Source organism: Maniola jurtina, chromosome Z (genome assembly GCF_905333055.1).
Source record: "Maniola jurtina chromosome Z, ilManJurt1.1, whole genome shotgun sequence".
Classification (NCBI taxonomy): Eukaryota; Metazoa; Arthropoda; class Insecta; order Lepidoptera; family Nymphalidae; genus Maniola; species Maniola jurtina.
In genome coordinates this window covers 4,091,341-4,110,614 of record NC_060058.1, presented here as the reverse complement: position 1 = coordinate 4,110,614, position 19,274 = coordinate 4,091,341, and the positions used below count along the sequence as shown (strand labels likewise).

The 19,274-nt window shown below is 37.0% G+C and overlaps 2 protein-coding genes across 6 annotated transcripts in view; one reads left to right on the top strand and one right to left on the bottom strand.

Moving 5' to 3' along the window:
* LOC123880761 overlaps positions 1 to 19,274 on the bottom strand; it is a 60,218-nt gene that overhangs the window by 14,039 nt on the left and 26,905 nt on the right. For both annotated transcript variants that reach the window (XM_045929060.1, XM_045929059.1), the window contains exon 3: positions 4,940 to 5,074. In XM_045929060.1, the coding sequence (XP_045785016.1) occupies positions 4,940 to 5,074 (135 nt within the window). The remainder of the gene's footprint in view (positions 1 to 4,939; positions 5,075 to 19,274) is intronic.
* Positions 8,008 to 17,993, top strand: LOC123880762. Of its 4 annotated transcripts, none has more exons than XM_045929061.1 (4): positions 8,008 to 8,105; positions 10,615 to 10,750; positions 15,055 to 15,195; positions 17,837 to 17,993. In XM_045929061.1, the coding sequence occupies exons 2-4, from the start codon at positions 10,617 to 10,619 to the stop codon at positions 17,925 to 17,927; spliced, it is 366 nt and encodes a 121-aa protein (XP_045785017.1). In that variant the 5' UTR covers positions 8,008 to 8,105; positions 10,615 to 10,616; the 3' UTR covers positions 17,928 to 17,993. The 4 variants fall into 4 exon arrangements, with proteins under 4 accessions (XP_045785017.1, XP_045785018.1, XP_045785020.1 ...); XM_045929062.1 differs by having other exon boundaries at positions 8,009 to 8,051; XM_045929064.1 differs by lacking the exon at positions 8,008 to 8,105 and adding an exon at positions 8,856 to 8,938.

Here is a 19,274-nt window from a genome sequence, read left to right as displayed (position 1 = left end):
TGGCGGACGTCTTAGCCACTAGGCTATCACGGTCTTACACAGAAATACGCAAGGCAATATTTTAGGGCTTGCACTCTCACATTATCCGCGTGCGCGTGCGGGAAAGAACCTGACCTTGCTAATTGCTTCCAACGATGAGTAATCGCATCGCGCAGCTAGCAAGGTCATCAAAATGATATTCATTTACTTACCTACTACCTACTAGCGGATTCAAAAAAACGGAGCAAGCGCGAGTCAAATTGCCCACCGAGGGTTCCGTGGAACATAATATTGAGAAAAACATAAATTACTTGAGTTATTAGTTTACTATATTATTCTCATAAACAAATCCCTTATAAAATTATTCGCAAAACAGAGCATTGCTGATTTTGAAGATAAAGAGGAGGGGGAGAGGGGAATGGGCGGAGGGGAGGAGGTAAATGGGGAGGGGGGAATCTTTTTTCATTTTTTGCCGTTTTATTACCTGATATGATACCTACCGCAATAGATGTAATTAACTAGTACTCTTTGACCCTCCCCATTCGGTTCCTTGTACAATTACCTGTAGTACAATAATGTTTTTTTTTTGAATCTTTCATTTGCATTAGGGTTGGGAAAGTATTATTTAAAACTCAGCATATCACTAGAACGTTTAGTTAGTTCTGAATAATTACCTAAGCAGCCGTGACGGACGGACGGCCGCTTAGGTAATTATTCAGAACTATTAGTTCGCACCATATGAAGCGTTCCTATTTTACCGTTTTGATACGGAACTCTAAAATCGAGATCTTTGTGAATATTTTATTCAAAATTTAAATTATTCTCTACATTCTCCTATGCAACGCTGGCTGGTGTGCAAATAATTAAGAACGTAGATGTACTAGGTACGTCATTAATTTTTCCGTGTGGGGTTTCGTTAGGGTTTGTTTTATGAGATAACTAGAGGATGCCCGCGACTTCATCCGCGTGGGTTTAGATTTTAAAGATCCCGTGGGAACTGTTTGATTTTCAGGGATAAAATGTTTACTATGTTAATTACAAGGACGCGAGCTACCTCGGTACCAAACAATATACAAATCGGTTAAACGGATGGGTCTTTAGGAATCCCGTGAGAACACTGTACCAAATTCGATCTAAAGAATTGGTTACACTCTTAGGCCATGAAAAGGTAGCAGACAGATACACTTTCGCATTTATAATATTAATAAAAATTAAAAAGTATGGACGAGGCATAGAATTAGTCTTATAATTTCTTCCATTTTGTTCGTCTTTCCGTCTATGCCTCACAGCCATATTTAATTTTGCTTGAATTGATTTATTTGGTTCCAGCTTCATATTTTACAAAAATAATTAAAAAAATCTTATCTAATTAAGTTTCTAACTAAATAAAAACACTAATATAAAATTTTATATTAGTTTCAGACTACAGTAGAACTTGTTATATAAGTTCTCATATCATTAGGTAAGGTACCTACTTCTTCTAGCTATAGGTAAGACGTAGAGTCAACTGTTTTAGTAGCAGTAGGTTGATAGGAGAGATAAATATCTATTAGAATAAGTATTGAACCTTTATATAGACACATGAGTCATTGCTTGAAAACAATTAAGTAATAAATCTATTGTTTAATTCTGAAATCGATACGTAGATTGGTAGATTTGTCGCTTTTTGCTTTGGTTGGTGGTTTAGGTATACCTTAAGTACCTATATTTTCGCATGAAATCGTTAATGTAAATGGAAGCCAGCCCGTTCCATGAACTTGGTTAGCTGCAAAAGTCTTCCAACGTCGTTTGATAAATAAAAACCGTCAAATCTGAGTCGGACTCACACACAAAGGGATCCGCATCATTCAACAAATTATATTCATTTTTTTTTTAATTTTCATGGCGACCGTTTCGTAATTATTTATTATTATTTGTTTTTATAGCGGCAGCCGAATACACATTCTGAGAAAATTTTAACTCTACCTATAACGGTTCACGAGATATTGCCCGCTGACAGATAGACGGCCGGATGGACATTGGGTCCCGTTAGCAGCCTTCGGTTACGGAACCCCAAAAAAATTACTAAAATTTTGACGTAGGTACATAGTATACTTTAAAAAAGCTACTGTAACGCTAAAAACCCGCTACTTTTACGACTGGTATTACGATTTGCCCAGTTCTCAGAAAAAGACCTTAATCCTTATGTAATTGACCTCTACCATTGAGTTAAAGCCCATAGAGTCAATAAAGAGGCTTCAAAGTTACGCGGTCTTAAAAATTTTCATACAAATCTTTGAGCCCCTGTAATTTTAAAACTACATATTTTTAGAAAAATATAAAACACCACAGACATATTAGTTTCTAGAATATGTCTGCAAAATTTCATGGACTTTGGTTGCTTAATATTCAAATGAAATTGGAACTACGATTGTATGAAACGAGTGACGGAGAGAGCCCTGTTAATAACGGGTTTTGACGAGGACGGGCATACGCTACTTTTCGTGCCGGAAAATCAAAGGCATTCAAATAGGATTTTTAAAGTTTTAAACCCACGTGGTGCAAGTCCCGGACACCTTTATTTGCTACAAAGATAATTAATAATTTGCATCCTGAAGGAAGACATAGACTAGATTTTATCCCGAAAAATCGAAAAGTTCCCACGCGATTTTTAACAAACAAATTTTCATTATCTAGATTCTAGTACCTAAATTCAGAAATTTTGATGTAATCGCGCTACGTAGCGTTATGGTGACTCATCGTGGCGTCATGGTTACTGAAACCGTTTTACGGGACACCACTACTCTAGTAATATCGCACTCAATGACCTCTACTGTCGTGGACTGTGGAGTCGTAAAAGTGGTAACTCGGCAATAACGTGTTCCAGCACTACGCCAACCTCACTTAAAAAGTCTTGCCTAATAAAGGATTTACTATGTTGTTTGTGTAACATTTCATTAGATAGGGTAGGTAGGCACGCAGTTCAAAAAACAATATTCTGTTAATAGGTACTACCTAGGTACTAGCGGTTACCTGCGTCTTCGTCCGCTTACAATTTCTGATTTCCCATGAGATTAAGGAATTTTTCAAACTGTAAAAGGCCTCACTTACTCGCTCACTTAATCTTACCATAAGGCGTTGTCCTAATACAACGCACGCTACGGGGCTCATAATTTTTTTGGTACAATATTGATTAGGTTAGCAGACAGATAGACAGACAAACACACTTTCGCATTTATAATATTAACTATTGCCTCATCCACTAGATTCCTCCTACATAAGTGGTCTCATCTATGTCTAAAAAGATATAAGAAATTTCGAGCTCGACAGTCACGAACTAGTCATTGTATTGGACCTAAAAAAAGAATCATTTCCCCGTCGTAACAAAGCCTGACCTCGTGACCGTTGCCTGACTACATTTTAGAGGAAAAGAGGAGGGGATAAGGTCACCCCTTTCATTAAAAAAGAAATTAACACCCGTATTCCCATACTGTGAGGTCTAGCTCACAGTGTAGATTCCATCAACCAGATTAGTAGATACTAGAGATGCCGCGAATACTCGCTATTATTCGGTATACGCCATTACTCGACAATTATTTGTTATTCGTCGAATACCAAATAATAACTAGTATGCTCGCGATTTCGACCGCGTGGATTTAGATTTTTTACAAATCTCGTGGGAACTCTGCTTTTCCAGGTAAAATTCCATGGATGGACCTAGGGTATCCGATAATTCAATGTACCTACATCCTCGGAATAAATTTTTGAACTATTCTCAAAAAAATAAAAATCGAATAAATGTACTAATAAAATGACCAAACAGCATCATTCAAATGGTTAATGGTAATTTTTAGGAATGCCACATCTAGAACCTAAGTACTAGGCAGTAGTTTATTCCTTGCTATTAATACTAGGAGATAGCTAAGGCTAGGTCCACATTCAGTCGACACGAACAATAAAATATTATTATAATAATAATATACAATATACATACAATAAAATAGGGTGAAATGTGCAAAATAAATAAATGGGAGAAAATATACATACTATGTACAATTGCACATATCAGCGTTGAAAATATTGCGAATTAGAAAAGTCCATAATTTGAGAACTTTAAATACAATAACATATTCAAATATGTGCAAAAAATATGCATGTTTTATCTTGAATTAGAAATTCAAGCCATAAATTTAAAAATCGATAAAAAATTTATTAGAAAAAAATATTCCAAGGACTTAAAAAATTCAGATTTTTATTATTTTAATTGGATACCTATGGTAAATTATTTTTGTTTTTTTTTACCATGTGCATAATTACTTACAGTTACCAAAAATGACATGAAATTGTTTTGTTTAATAAGTGCGTAGGTACCATAATAATTTATTTTTAAAACGACGTAATTTTTTTTTTAAAGCCATTTTTAAACATGAGTAACATTCCCCTTTCCCCTCCAACTAAGTGTAAAGCTTGTGCTAGGAGTGGGTACGACAATAGTGCAACGGCAAAATTTGATCTTTTATTGCCGTCGCAGCTAACTTGCTTTATTGCAATCTATACACAATACTCTAAATTGCATAAAATCGACAAAATTTTTACAATTTTGCTAATAATAATAATCAATTACGTTTTGGAAATAGACCTTAATTTAAGACCATGACTCACGCCTAAGTTGCAATAATAACATGAATATGCAGTATGGACCCAGCCTAATTAAGCTAAGATCTATAGAGACCAACTGAGATCTATAGAGTGAACTTTGACTTTGACAAGTTAAAAGAGATTCCTAATGATATAACGCTGTCCCGTTTTAACAGTGTCTTAAATCTGAGCAAAGTCAAAGTACGCTTAAAGATCTTAGGCTTTGTACGCGATTCGCGATGCAAGCTGATGACCTGATGAAAGCACAAAAACATAACAAGAGAATTCGCCAATTCGCTTTAGTGAAAATAAATAAAACATACTCATAAAGAACAAAACGTACTCGTCTTCGACGGGCGTATACGGGAATGCGGTTTCTTGAAACTTCGGAGGTGGGCTGCACTCGGGCTCCTCCTGTAGGGGACTCTCGTAGATGAGGGTCTCTACCATCGACCCTTTGGAGCTCCCGAACGATACCCTGCAAGATTATCATGTATTAGCCATACAAATAAATAGTTAACTTCGAAATATTTAACTCTATTTTTAACCCCCGAGCCAAAAAGAGGGGTAGTATTATAAGTTTGACGTGTTATCTGTGTATCTGTCTGTAGCATCGTAGCTTCTAAAGTAATTAACCGATTTTAATTTAGTTTTTTTTGTTTGAAAGGTAGCTTGATCGAGCGTGTTCTTAGCTATAATCCAAGAAAATCTGTTCAGCCGTTTGAAAGTTATCAGTTCTTTTCTAGTTACTGTAACCTTCACTTGTCGGGGGTGTTTGTTATAAATTTTTGATTTACACTTGTTCTGTGTGATGATAAGTTCTGGTTCATTTAACTACAATATATTTTGTACGTAGGTACCTATAACTATAGCTTTTATAAAAGGTTCTCTGTGTTAGTAATTTATACACACAGCCAAAGCCAACAGCGTGGCATTATGTAAACTCAATTAACCGAGAAACGTTTGCAACTACAACTAGGTGGGTAAGTACTTATATAATAATAAAAGCAAAGTTCGTGTTTGAAACCTCAAGAGTTCAAAGGTAAACCTTAATCGATCCTTAATGCCACGTTTAGGGCACTTACACACGCTTTGATAAATGCCTAATCGACTTTCACGTTTCATGTTAGGTATTTTGATTTGCTATTCTTGTTTTGTCCCCATGCTCAACAAAAGGCTATCGCGGCTGTTGGCTTGCTTCTCATAAAATAAATAATGGACGCGTTTTACAATGTTGTTAAATAATATATGTAGATCAAAACTGAGTTGCGAGCATAAAAATGGCAAATATGACTCAACGGATTTTAAAATTGATGGACTAACTTTAGGTTTCCTTACTACCTTTCAGTTAAACGAGTAACTTCTCGCTACAATGCTCTTACGCCTATCTTACGCAATACATGCGGTCCATACGACCTTGTTACAGCGAACTGACAATGAAAATCATGATACGTGTGAAAACCTAACTCCAGAAGGCCTTAAGTACCCGGCAAATGGGTTTTTCCAAGAAGGTCCCTGTAATTTATACATCTTCTAAGCAAACTAAAGGAAAACGGTCTACACTTATTTCATTAATGTGGAAAAAAACAGGTTAATCGCATTATTTCCCATTTTCTTATAGCGCTATTTACTAGCAGCGCTATTACGCAACGCTAAATCGAAAAACGATAAAATTCATATCACTATGAGTCATATGAATTTTATTTCCTTTGTATAATGGAAAAACATTTTCGTATAGACTTTTGTAACTTTAAAATTATGTAGGGAGATGTAATACATATCACTACTTACTTACCGTCAAATTAATTTAATAGACACAAATAATTTGATACCTTACTAGGAATTGATACCGTGAGAATTTTTCTGTTGTCACGGAACTGAAACTTGAAGCGGAACAAGAACTATTACAGAACTGACGCCGCTTAAGAGTGCTCTCTCCGTCACTCGTTTCATACAATCGTAGTTCCAATTTCATTTGAATATTAAGTAACCAAAGTTCATGAAATTTTGCAGACATATTCTAGAAACTAATATCTATGTCTGTGGTTTTCCAGATTTCTGTTAAAATATTCGGTTTCAAAGTTTCGCGGTCTTAAAAAAATTCATACAAATCTTTGAGCACCTGTAATTTTGAAACTACATATTTTTAGAAAAATCTAAAACACCACAGACACAGATATTAGTTTCTAGAATATGTCTGCAAAATTTCACGGACTTTGGTTACTTAATATTCAAATGAAATTGGAACTACGATTGTATGAAACGAGTGACGGAGAGAGCCCTGTTAAAAATGTACCGTAGACTAGTGTACAAGCACGTAGAGGCCCGTGACGGTATAATAGTAGTTCTTTGTAAACCGGTCATAATGGTTCATCATGATCAACCCATCGCCGGCTCACTACTGAGGACGGGTCTCATCGCAGTATGAGAAGGGTTTGGTCATAGTCCACCACGACGCGGACGGCCAAGTGTGGATTGACAGACTTCTCACATCTTAAAGATTATAATATTTAGCTCCACATATTATGCACACTATATATATATATATACTAGAGGAAGCCCGCGACTTCATCCGCGTGGATTTAGGTTTTTAAAGATCTAGTGGGAACTGTTTGATTTTCCGGGATAAAATGCCTATGTCAATTACAGGGACGCAAGCTACCTCAGTATTTCGTCAGAATCGGTTAAACCGTTGGGCCGTGAAGAGGTAGCAGACAGACAGACAGACAGACTTTCGCATTTATAATATTAGTATGAATAGTGTGTATATGTACTAATATATATTATATTCAAGACTAAAAACTTTTTTTTATTTTTTATAAAGAATATTAGCCATGTTAAATGACTAATATTCCCCTTTCCTCTCCAACTAAGCGTCAGGCTTGTGCTAAGAGTAGGTACGACAATAGTGCAACGGGCGGGGTTTGAACCGTCGACCTTTCGGTTTTCAGTCCACTCCTTTACCGGTTGAGCGATTGAGGCTTCAAATTGAGGCTATTGATTACAAAAGGATCAAAAAGAGTTAACTTTAATGGTGACTTAGGTAGGTACATTGATATACGAGTACCATAATATTATATAGTGCGTAAAAAATGAAAACTAACTCTCTGCTCTGAGTGAGCCGGCATTTCATAATTGTTCATAATGATGGTGATGCTGAGTCAAATGGTCCTCGTGTTGTGATATGGTGACAGATGTCTCATCACTAACATATTTTATGGTGCCAAGTACCCTACATGACGCTCACTGGTGATATCAGCGCCAAAATTGCGAAAATCAAGTTACTTTAAAAACAAGTCGGCAAGCGCAGCTCCATCATGCCTACGTCTTGTATTAGTAGAGGTCAGTGCCGTAAACAAAGTGACGAAGATTTTGTGACATTTTTGGCAAATGTTTATATGCTTCTTTGATTTTTCTGACATTCAAGACATTTCTCGGAGTGAATTATTATACAAGTAAATTTAAATTACTTTGTTTTTTGGGAGATATTTAAAGCTTGTTTTCAAAAGGTGTTTCTTATTGCAGGTTGCAGGATGATTTCAATTTTATTTTTGGCAGTTTTTGTCCGTAGTATGATAGTGGCTACTGGCTAGTGATATATAAGTACACGACGACAGGTTGAGATGGCAAAACACCCGTACTAGCGACCCGTACAACCTCAGAATAAGCAAATCGCTCTCTCTTGGGCTCTCTTCTAAAATCAATGAGTACAACCTCCGCGATAACCCGGTGCGGGATAGTGCGCCCTCCGAAGGTTGCCAACGGGATCCTATTACTAAACCTCCACTGGCTATCCGTCTGTCCGTCCGTACACAACCTGCTGACAGACAAACGGACAACCGTAAAGTGGGCTCTACACTCGCGGCGCGAACGGCCGCGAAAGCCCGCGACAACTGCGAATTACGAGTGTAGATGTTGTTCATGCCTTCGCGTTCGCGCTTCGGGCCTATCCCCGATCAGTGTCGGTTTTTGGTCCGCGACAAAGGATTTCGTCCATAGTCACGAACAAGACTGAAGATTTGCGAGTGTGGAGGGACACAGTTCACGCGTGGATCGCGGCATACATTCACGGCGTGAAAGAATCACGTGAGAAGGTAGAGCCGGCTTAACAGTAGAGAGGTGAAATTTTCACCGAGTGTCTATTTCTAGTCGTTATAACAACAAATAAAAAAAATCTATATGCAAGTTTAAAAATAAATTAAAAATTACAATTAATTATATCTCGTGCGATGGTACGAACCCCCTTTGTTCAGGACATGAAGGCACTTGACTGGTTTTTGATTATATTTTATGCCATCGTCCAAACCCTTAACAATAAGAAATTAATTTCTACTACATAGAGGTGAGCTCCATTTGAAATGCAACTGTTATTAATCGAATACTTTCTAATCGACCCACTTTGATTTTATAAGGTAGTGCACGCGGCGTGGCGCCTAAAGTTTTGTACTTATTGCATTTCCGTATCGGTCGGAAGCTGCTTAATATTCTTTGTTGTGTTCGCCCCACTTGGCCGTAACTGATTGCTAGATCCCCTGGTGATCTATTCAATAAAATTCATAGAAATACCTTGGAACAAATCCATTGCTCATACAGGGTGTAACAGAACGCTTATACGCCTTATTGCCAATAACCATATGCCTTATCTTGTAGTTTTAGTGATTTGGTATTTTTCAAACCCGCATTATATAACGTGCAAAACTCGGATCAATGCCCAACCAATGACGCGTCATTGACTTTGAGTGACCTATTTACGGAACATTCGTTGACCTCTAGCGTCAGTCAGATGTTTTATTTGAAATATATTGTAAACTTTTTAAAAAAACAATCCTGTATTATATGCTCTTAGCATTATTATCATCATTATTAAGTCCACCGCTGGACATAGATCTCTTGTAGGGTCTTCTACACGACACGGTCCTGCGCCGTGGTGCCTGAATCCAACGGCTCCCTGCGACTTGTTTGATGTTGTGTGCCTATTTAATGGGGTTCCAACACTACGCTTTCCGGTACGAGGTCACCATTAGCACCTTGGGAGGCCAATATCTCAATTTTTCGAACTATGTGCTTTGTGGCTCTACTCAACGCATTGAACTATGTCAGTTACTTTGGTACTCCTATGGATCCCCTGATTTCTGATTTGATCACTCCAAGATTGATAGAGAAACTCCAAGGATAGGTATAGCTCTCGCCATCGTCCGCCGAGGAACTCTGAGCTTTCTTATGAGGCTCATAGCTAGTGACCATATTTTGGTGCTCTTAGCATGCCTACATAAACCAGTATTTTATATATTGCAATTTTTGTCCCATTTTATTTTTTATTTTTTATTTAGGCTTTTATATGCTGTCCCATCTTAAAAACTTAATTTCTATTCTTATAAAGGGAAGTGGGAACCTCATTACAAAGGCTTGAGCTGGGCTTTGATAGTCAGTCAGTGGATCAGACTTTTTGTATATTAAAATCATCTTAATAGGCAGGTAATTCCTAAAATTATAGAAATCCATAAAGAGTTTTTCTTCCATTGTCATTCCAAAATAAGTCGAATCTACATATTCATTATTTTGTCTGTCAATATTCCATAAGTGCTTCTGTTTATTCTTATGAGTAATACATTCATTGTGAATACATGTATAAATAATTCAGTGCATTGTTTCTCTCGTAACTGGTATAAATAGAAGGTAATCATGAAGGAGAGTCTTTTAGACGCCTTAAGAGCATGTGTATTATACTTTAACTAGATGATGGCCGCGATTTTCCGTAATAAAAAGCCAGATATCCGCATTCAAGACATAAGCTATCCTCTACCTGTCCTTGTTTACTAAGGATCCCTAAAAAGTCCTGACTCACTGGCTCCACTCCTCAGTCCATACTCCAAACCCTTGGGGATTTATAAAGGTGAAATACACAGAAATCCCTTTAGATCAGATTTTTCGAAATCGTCACAATTCCCACGGGAGCGGGGGTCGCTACTATACCCACCTACTAGACTCTAATGGGCCTATTTCTTTTGTTGTCACTAGTAATGGCGAAAGAATTGACCGTGACAAGATATGACCCAAACACGGAGGCATTTCAAATGCGCGCGCAATGGAAGAAGGTGGAAAACTGTAAGATGCAATGGGCCGAGCGATGGAGCTGGTTGCTGGATGAAAGAAAGCAAGTTTCTTTTATTCCTTGTTTATTATGTGAATTATATGTGACTAGCTGATGCCCGCGACTTTGTTGAGAACTCATTGATTTTCCGGGATAAAAAGTAGCTTTCCTGTTAAGTCAGGATATAATCTATCTCCGTTTCAAATTTTAGCCAAATCCGTGCAGTAGTTTTTGCGTGAAAGAGTAACAAATATTCTCATATTCGCGTTTACAATCTCGTATTAGTAGGATTCATCGGACAAGCGTGGAAATACGAGTAAAGAGCGCGAATTTGCAGAGTCAGAGTAGAACATAGGGTGCGAACTGAGCAAGGAGATGAAATTACGAATACTTAGTTGCGAAAGTTTACGAGGGTAAGATTTCCCTGCCGTTAGTGTAGTCCCCTACATCACTAAAATAAGTACGAAACTTATTTTTGCGATACCTAGTAGTCAAAATCATGATCAATGAATAACTCAACCCATTGCCAGCCAACTACTGAGCACAAGTTTCTTCTTAGAATGAGAAGGATTTAGGCCATTATTCAGCCATGCTATCAAGTGCGGATAGGCAAACTTCACACACCTTAGAGAAAATTATAGAGAACTCTCAGAAATTATTTTTTAATGAGGGCTAGGTTACATCTAGGTCGTATCTAAACTACGGGCAAAATTGCAAAATTTCCAGTTTCTAAACTCATCGGTTTGAGCTATATTTACCCTGATAATATGCCAGTATGATTTTAGAACACACTAGGGCGGTTCGGCATGATAGCAGTCATTTTTAGGGTACCGTAACCGAAGGGTGCCAAGTGACCATTTTACCAACAGCTCCCGCTGTGCGTCCGTCAGTCTGTCCGTCAGCGGGCTGTATCTCGTGAATCGTAATATGTAGAGAGTTGAAATTTCATAGAGCGTGTATATCTAATGCCGCTATAACAACAATAGTAAAAATTCGAAATGGTCGCGGCGATCAATTTTAACGGCGAGTTGCTTGCCCTTGTTAAATTAGATTCCTTTAAAAGTGGTAACTTACTAAATGTGTACAAACGATAAACGCCTTCCGTAACAAGTGTAAATTAAAAATTTATAACACCCCCGACAAGTGAAAAAAGTTACAATAACTAGAAAATAGATGATAACTTTCAAACAGCTGAACCGATTTTCTTGGATTATAGCTAAGAACCCTCTCGATTAAGCCACCTTTCAAACAAAAAAAACTACATTAAAATCGGTTCATTAGTTTAGGAGCTACGATGCCACAGACAGATACACAGATACACACGTTAAACTTATAACACCCCTCTTTTTGGGTCGGGGGTTAAAAATAATATTTAGAGTATGCATAATATGCGTAATTTTCTACATATTATTATGTATATTTATGTGACATTGTATATAACAACCACTTGTAGGTTTCACATGCAACGACGAAAGAGGATTAGGTACAGGCACGCTTTAAATAGCGTACGTAATCCTTACAAAGCAAGGTAGCTACATTTATATAGTTAAGTACTTTGCAATACGAGTAAACGGACGGGAGAATGTAAATTCTTTGTCAGATTATTTTCTTATTTTTTCATTAGTACAAAGTGACATTCTCACATACAGCTGTAGCATGTCCGGCGCAACAAAATGCACAGTAAACTTCGGGCCACGTCCACTTTGCATTACTTTCGTACGAAATTCGATCGTGCGAACACTTCCGAAATGCGGCGCGAATGATCCCGATGCCTCAATTACTTTGGGATTACATTTACGCATACACCTGATGGGAGTTAATCGTACGTAGGTACGAATAACTCGCATCCAGTCTGAACCTCCTATTATAGCAGCTGAAGGATTAGGATCGTTCGTCTGATTGTACAATCACACTTCACACGTACGGATTCCGTACGAAACCACATGCAAATTGAGTGCAACCGAGGCCGTCCGCTTTTTGGATGCGTCTTCTTGACTTGTTACGTCGCTCGCACGATCAAACAATCCAAAGTGTGATTAAAGAAGAGAATTACTTACATAAAAAATACAGATTAATTTTATTATTCGTCATGCATCAAAAAGGACTTCGAAATAAAAAGTATAAACGGGACATTGTCTTTTTGACAGAGGAAAACGTACAAAGTGTCCGCACATACTTCGTACGATCAGTATTTATTCATACGTACAAATTCGCATTCAAAGTGTATTTTACCTTACGCTTGCATTTTGCAATGCAGTTTACAGCGCTACCGACGTGCGTTGACTGCGCGTGCGAGAGCACCTATAGTTTTGATATTTGGGTATTAAGAGGGCTCTCTCCGTCACTCGTTTCCACTCGTTTCATACAATCGTAGTTCCAATTTCATTTGAATACTAAGCAACCAAAGTGCATGAAATTTTGCAGACATATTCTAGAAACTAATATCTATGTCTGTGGTTTTCCAGATTTCTGTTAAAATATTCGGTTTCAAAGTTACGCGGTCTTTAAAATTTTCATACAAATCTTTGAGCCCCTGTAATTTTAAAACCACATATTTTTAGAAAAATCTAAAACACCACAGACACAGATATTAGTTTCTAGAACATGTCTGCAAAATTTCATGGACTTTGGTTGCTTAATATTCAAATGAAATTGGAACTACGATTGTATGAAACGAGTGATGGAGAGAGCCCTGTTAATAGGTCTATATAGTCTACTAAACTATAAAACCACTGCGTCAGAGAAAATATAATGTGCCACGGAAATTATAATCACATAAAGCAGTTTCGCTCGGAACCAATGTCAAATATTACGACAGCCGCCTAGCTACGCAGCTTCGCCCATGACTAATAAAATTGTCATAAAATTGAGTGGATTTTATTTACATTAATAAACCTTGAATATATCTGGTGGACGAAATTTCGCATGTAGTTGCAATACATCTTTGACTAATTTAATTAATAACCACGATAAAAACAAAAGTTGCCGAATCATAAGAGCACCTGCAAAGTAAAGATCAGTTCACTAAACCTATACTTGCCTAAAAGCTTTCTGAAGCTAGCGCGTTATTTTATACTAGATGATATCCACAGCTTCACCCACGTGGATCAGGATTAAATAAATAAATAAATCTTTATTATCTCGACAAAACAGTGTTTACAAATTAGTGTGAGGCCCTGCCTCCTGATGAAATGAAAACTGTGTCTCATTGAGGAGTTAGAATCCAAGTTTTATGGAAGAATGTAGCAAAGTTTCCCTATCAATTCAAAAAAATTTACGCAAATCGATTCAGAAAACTCGGATATAGTGTACATAGGTAGAAAAACAACTCCTCGGTTAAAAAGTCGGTTAAAAAGTAGCCTATGTTACTCCTGGGCTAACTCTACTTGTCTGTGAAAGTCCCATCAAAATAGGTTCAGCCATTCCGACGATTAGCCCGTTCAAACAGACGGACAGACAGACAAAAGTTTTAAAAACTTGTGACTCAGTTATTGGTACAGTTCAAATAACCATTATGAACTTAATATGACGTAGTTATTTCGAAATTACAGACAGATACTTCAATTTTATTTATTAGTAGGTATATAGATTTAGGTCATACGTGTCTACTAAATTATTTCTTGCCAACCAATTAGACGGCTTGAGAAAAAGTTTATTTACCTGCATAACATAAGTATTTTATTAAACAATAAAAAATAACATTGAGGTAATGAACTACCCATGAGATTAAAAAATTGTTTTTTAACTTCAATAATTTGCTGGCCTTATAGTGAACAAATTTCGACGATATACCTTCAGCGTGTTTGATAAACCATATCATGTTAGTGCCATACATTATTTCGTTGTCTCTACTTGACAAACGTAAACGGTCCTTCGAGTTTACAGAAGTTTCTGCAGGGTTGTCACTTTAAAGTTTTTATCAATCATCCATCTGAAAATCTATCTCATATCTCCAAAGGGTACTAAGCTACGAGGCTCATTATTTTTTGGTACATTTACGTTTCGGTCCTCCTGATAACAGCCGCAAATCGAAATGAGATTATGTAACGCCTTGTATAATAAGAACGCCATAATATTGTATATCAAATCTCTGAAAAAGGCAACCGCCGAGTTTCTTGCAGGTTCTTCTCGGTGGGAAAGGCATTCGGAACCAGTGGTAGATGCATTTGACAATTTAAAGTGCTTGTAAAAGTTTAACTGGATAAAAAATATTTCTATATATACCAGTGTACCTATTTCTATTTATACTACTGTCAATACCTTTAATGTTCACCTTTTCAACGCGTGGACGTCAGGTTCTATCGAGTATTGATTGTTCTAATTATAAACGGTATACCTACCTTAAGCTATTTTTGTATTTCTTACAGAATAGCGCAAAGGGAGGCGGATGCGGTTCGTCAGGAGACGGCGGCTGTTTTGCCACATGTCATGGGAAAATCGGAATCACAGAAATCATTGAAACCGGTGCCCATAACATCAACAGGCATTATCGGATGGCTCGCCGCCAAGTTTGTGATCATTTTTATCAAAGACAACTGACAAACAGATGCCCGCGACTTTGACATCGTAATAGAATACTATCAACATTTCAATCACTACATATAAAACCAAGTTCCCCTCGCCGCGTTTGTCTGGCTGTACGTGTGCAAATAAACAACACGATTTCAATCCATAATAATTATTTACAAGCAAAAGTGTACAAGTGAACAAGTGTGTGTTACAAATGATTTGAATATCCGAAAAGCCTTACTATATAGGGATTTCAGACACAGAAACATTTTTTTTCAGATTTTAGAAACAGTTATAAGTTTGTTAATAAAATAAAATAAATGAGATAATCAATTATATCCGAAGTAAGTAAGTAGCTACTACTTATAGTGTTAATTTTTGGAGCTGGTGCCAAGTCGCGAGAACAGTCTACTGTTCATAGTATTGTAACTCCACGTCGGCACCTACGGCTATTTAATTGGCACCGATGTTACTCAAAAATCGGTTTTGGAGTTCGGATTTGGAGTATCGCCCTTAAATGTTGATTGCAAAATCACGCTCTCATGTCCGATTTGGAGCGACCATGGAGAGCACTCTTAATAACTAAGGTTACTTTGAGTATGTGTCTAGTTTGATGTGCGTGCGAAACCGATGTCAGTCACTAGTACACAATTAATTCATCGTTTTGTTTACGACGCCTCGGTTAACTACTTCCCATAAATCTTTACTGATCTGTATCACAGGGTTTACAGTCGCAATTTTTAAAAATGTTTCTTTAGTTTTATGTTTGACCTTGTTCTTTCTAATCTTAACAACAAATAGCTGAAAATCTCTAAATGGCTGGACAGATTTTAATCGGTCATACTTAATTCAGAACTATGCCAATCAAACCCAGTCTCGAACACTTATAAGAAAAAAAACACGGCATTCAAATACGTACTTCTAATCGAGCGCTATGATATCATAACAGACAGGCAGGCTGACAAAGGGTTCAAACTTCTAACACCCCTCATTTCAAATTAGGGTTTAAAAATTAATTCGTTGTATCTAAAAGGTATCTGGAACGAAATATATTTCGTACTAGCTGATGCCCGCAGCTTCGCCCGCGTGGATTGGTCAGATCCCGTGCAGCATCAGGATTGAGGAGTTGGACTCCAAATTTTTTATGAAACAATGTCGCAAAGTTCCTCTATCGATTAAAAAAGAAATGACGCAAATCGGTTCAGAAATCTCGGAGATTTCGGTGTACATAGGTAGAAAAACACAACTCCCTTTTTGAAAGTCGGTTAAAAAAGTAGCCTATTTTACGCCCTGGTCAATCCTCTACTTGCCTGTGAAAGTCCCGTCAACATCGGTTCAGCCGTTCCAAAGATTAGCCTTTTCAAACAGACAGACAGACAGACAGACAGACAGACAGACAGACAAAAATTTAAAAAACGTGTGATTCAGTTATGGTATCGTTCAAATAACCATATGAGCTTAATATGAGGTAGTTATTTCGAAATTACAGACAGACACTCCAATTTTATTTATTAGTATAGATTTACATTTACGAATCAGTCAATATAATTGTAAAGTCTATTAAATGAGTCACAAGTCATTCATGTTTTAAGACACTATTAGATTATTTCTTTTCTCATAAAATCAATTCATTCTGCTAATAATACTTTTCACAAAAGTGAAACAAGACTAAATACCTAATTGACGTTTTGACAGTTTTTGTATGGGAAATCATGGGGTATCACGTTTAAAAAATAAAAACGCGTTCAACCCTTGATTTTTTTATGGCAAGGCATGGGTAAGTCTATTAATTTTTATAGATACCTACATTATTGAATTGAAATTTATGTATAAAGCTATTCATTGAGTTATCGGGGCACGCGGTAGGTACTAAAAGCTTTAATTCAATTAAAAAGCACTTACGGACTTTATACCTACAGTGCGTAATGTATCATCATTTCAGCAATATCATGAAGGTACTTATAATCTATTGTAAAAATGGCTATGTTATTACATTTTAAATATTAAGTCTGTAATATTATTGTTGATATATAAATCAATAAAAGAAGTCGGTTAAGTGCGAGTCGGACTCGCACGAAGGGTTCCGTACTTAACGTTATTTCTTTACCACCAGTTATTTACCAGTTATTTCTTGTACCATGGTACAAGAAATAACTCTTTTTATTTATTTTTAATTTTCATGGTGGTAGTTTTGAATTTTTATTATTTTTTGTCATAGCAGCAATAGAAATACATATACCTACTGTGAAAATTTGAACTCTCTTCCTATTACAGTTCACGAGGTACAGCACTCTGACAGACAGACGGATGGACGGATGTACAGACATAAGGATAGACGGACAGCGGAGGCTTATTAATAGGGCTCCGTTGATACCCTTCGTTTATGAACCCTAATAAACATTTTAAGGCAAAGACATAATATTCGCACTACATTTATTAATTCGCTTTCCGGTATATTCTCAAATTCGGCCAATCTCAGAACGGAGCTTATGATATCTGACCTTAGAAGACCCCGAGTAAGCTCTAGTCCAAGGACAGCAAGTCGATGTTGAGGCAGCTGCTATCGACGTAACTTTGTGGTTTACCGTCATTTATGACCTCACATGAACTTCTTGCAATTTATCTAGGCTTATTTTCCAGGCCAGATTGCCAGCTAGAGATCTATACATCTTGGATTACGAAGATTCCACCACGGCTTCCGAATGCATGGGACAACAAGAACTATGTGTGAGAGGGGCTTTGACCTGTTTCTTGCTATCAGATATTGACACCTTGCTAATTAAACGTTTTAATCTCGCACGTTTGTTTTAATTGTTCAGTCTTGTTTATTATGTATCTAGATAGCTGACTCTCCCCAGCTTCGCAAGGGTTACCTATTCTGTAGGTAGAGTTTCACACTAATATTATAAAGGCGAAAGTTTGTATGTGTGTGTGTGTGTGTGTGTGTGTGTGTGTGTGTATGTTTCTTACTCCTTCACGCAAAAACTACTAGACGGATTTGGCTGAAATTTAGAATGGAGATAGATAATATCCTGTATTAGCACATAGGCTACTTTTTATCCCGGAAAATCAAAGAGTTCCCACGGGATTTCGAAAAACCTAAATCCACGCGGGCGAAGTCGCGGGCATCGGCTAGTAGACTAATAAAATTCGAAAAAAAATCAAGATGCTGAAAAAAACACATTGAAATCAACTTTGGAACATAATGGTGATAGCCTAGTGGTTTTAAGACGTCAGTCTCTCGCGCGCACTTCGAATTTTTGAGAACTATACGCGTTTTGAACAAATATCATAAGTTAAACGGTGAAGGAAGCTGCATGCTTGAGAGTTCTCCATACTTGACATACCTACGCGCTACGTTCTCCTATGATATGACATGAGGTTGCACTGACTCTGACTGTAGGGACACAGATAGGTACCTACCTAGTACCTAGTTATATTAATGTGTACTTACTAGGTAAGTAGAGCAACGTGTAACTGATCAAAATTCGTTGCATTATAGTGTTGATACTTTTTCTACAAACCTTGTCCGATGCCCCAGAAGATGTAAAAGACTTTCGGAACTGGGCCACTGTCTTAATTGAGTCCCTGACATACCTATTCCAATTACGTCATATTAACCACCTAAGGTATGTAGTTCTGCATTGGCACGGAGCCAATGAATTCAAGCTTTAAATCTCTTTCTAGTAAGCTCATTTTCTAACTAAAATTCATGCATCACAGTAGTATGTAGGGCTTGAACGAATTAAAATTCATTAGAGCCCGAGCTATTAGGGCATTTTGTAGGACTCAGCTGATTTTAATTTCTAGTGCCAAGATGAAGTTTCATTGATGTACATATTTTGCCTCCAAAATATGTTATTTTCCTGTAGTATTTACGTATAATAAATTATATTCCTACTAAATACAAGATAAATATCTAATTCAGGTAGAATGTTAGGTTTGTGTTGCGTTATTAGAGAGTTCCCTAGAGACGGTGTACAATCATAGGACAAAACGTTGCTAGTGTTTGACTAACAATGCAATGATATTATATTATCTACGGGTTTCAACGATTTATTAAATAAAAAATACTACA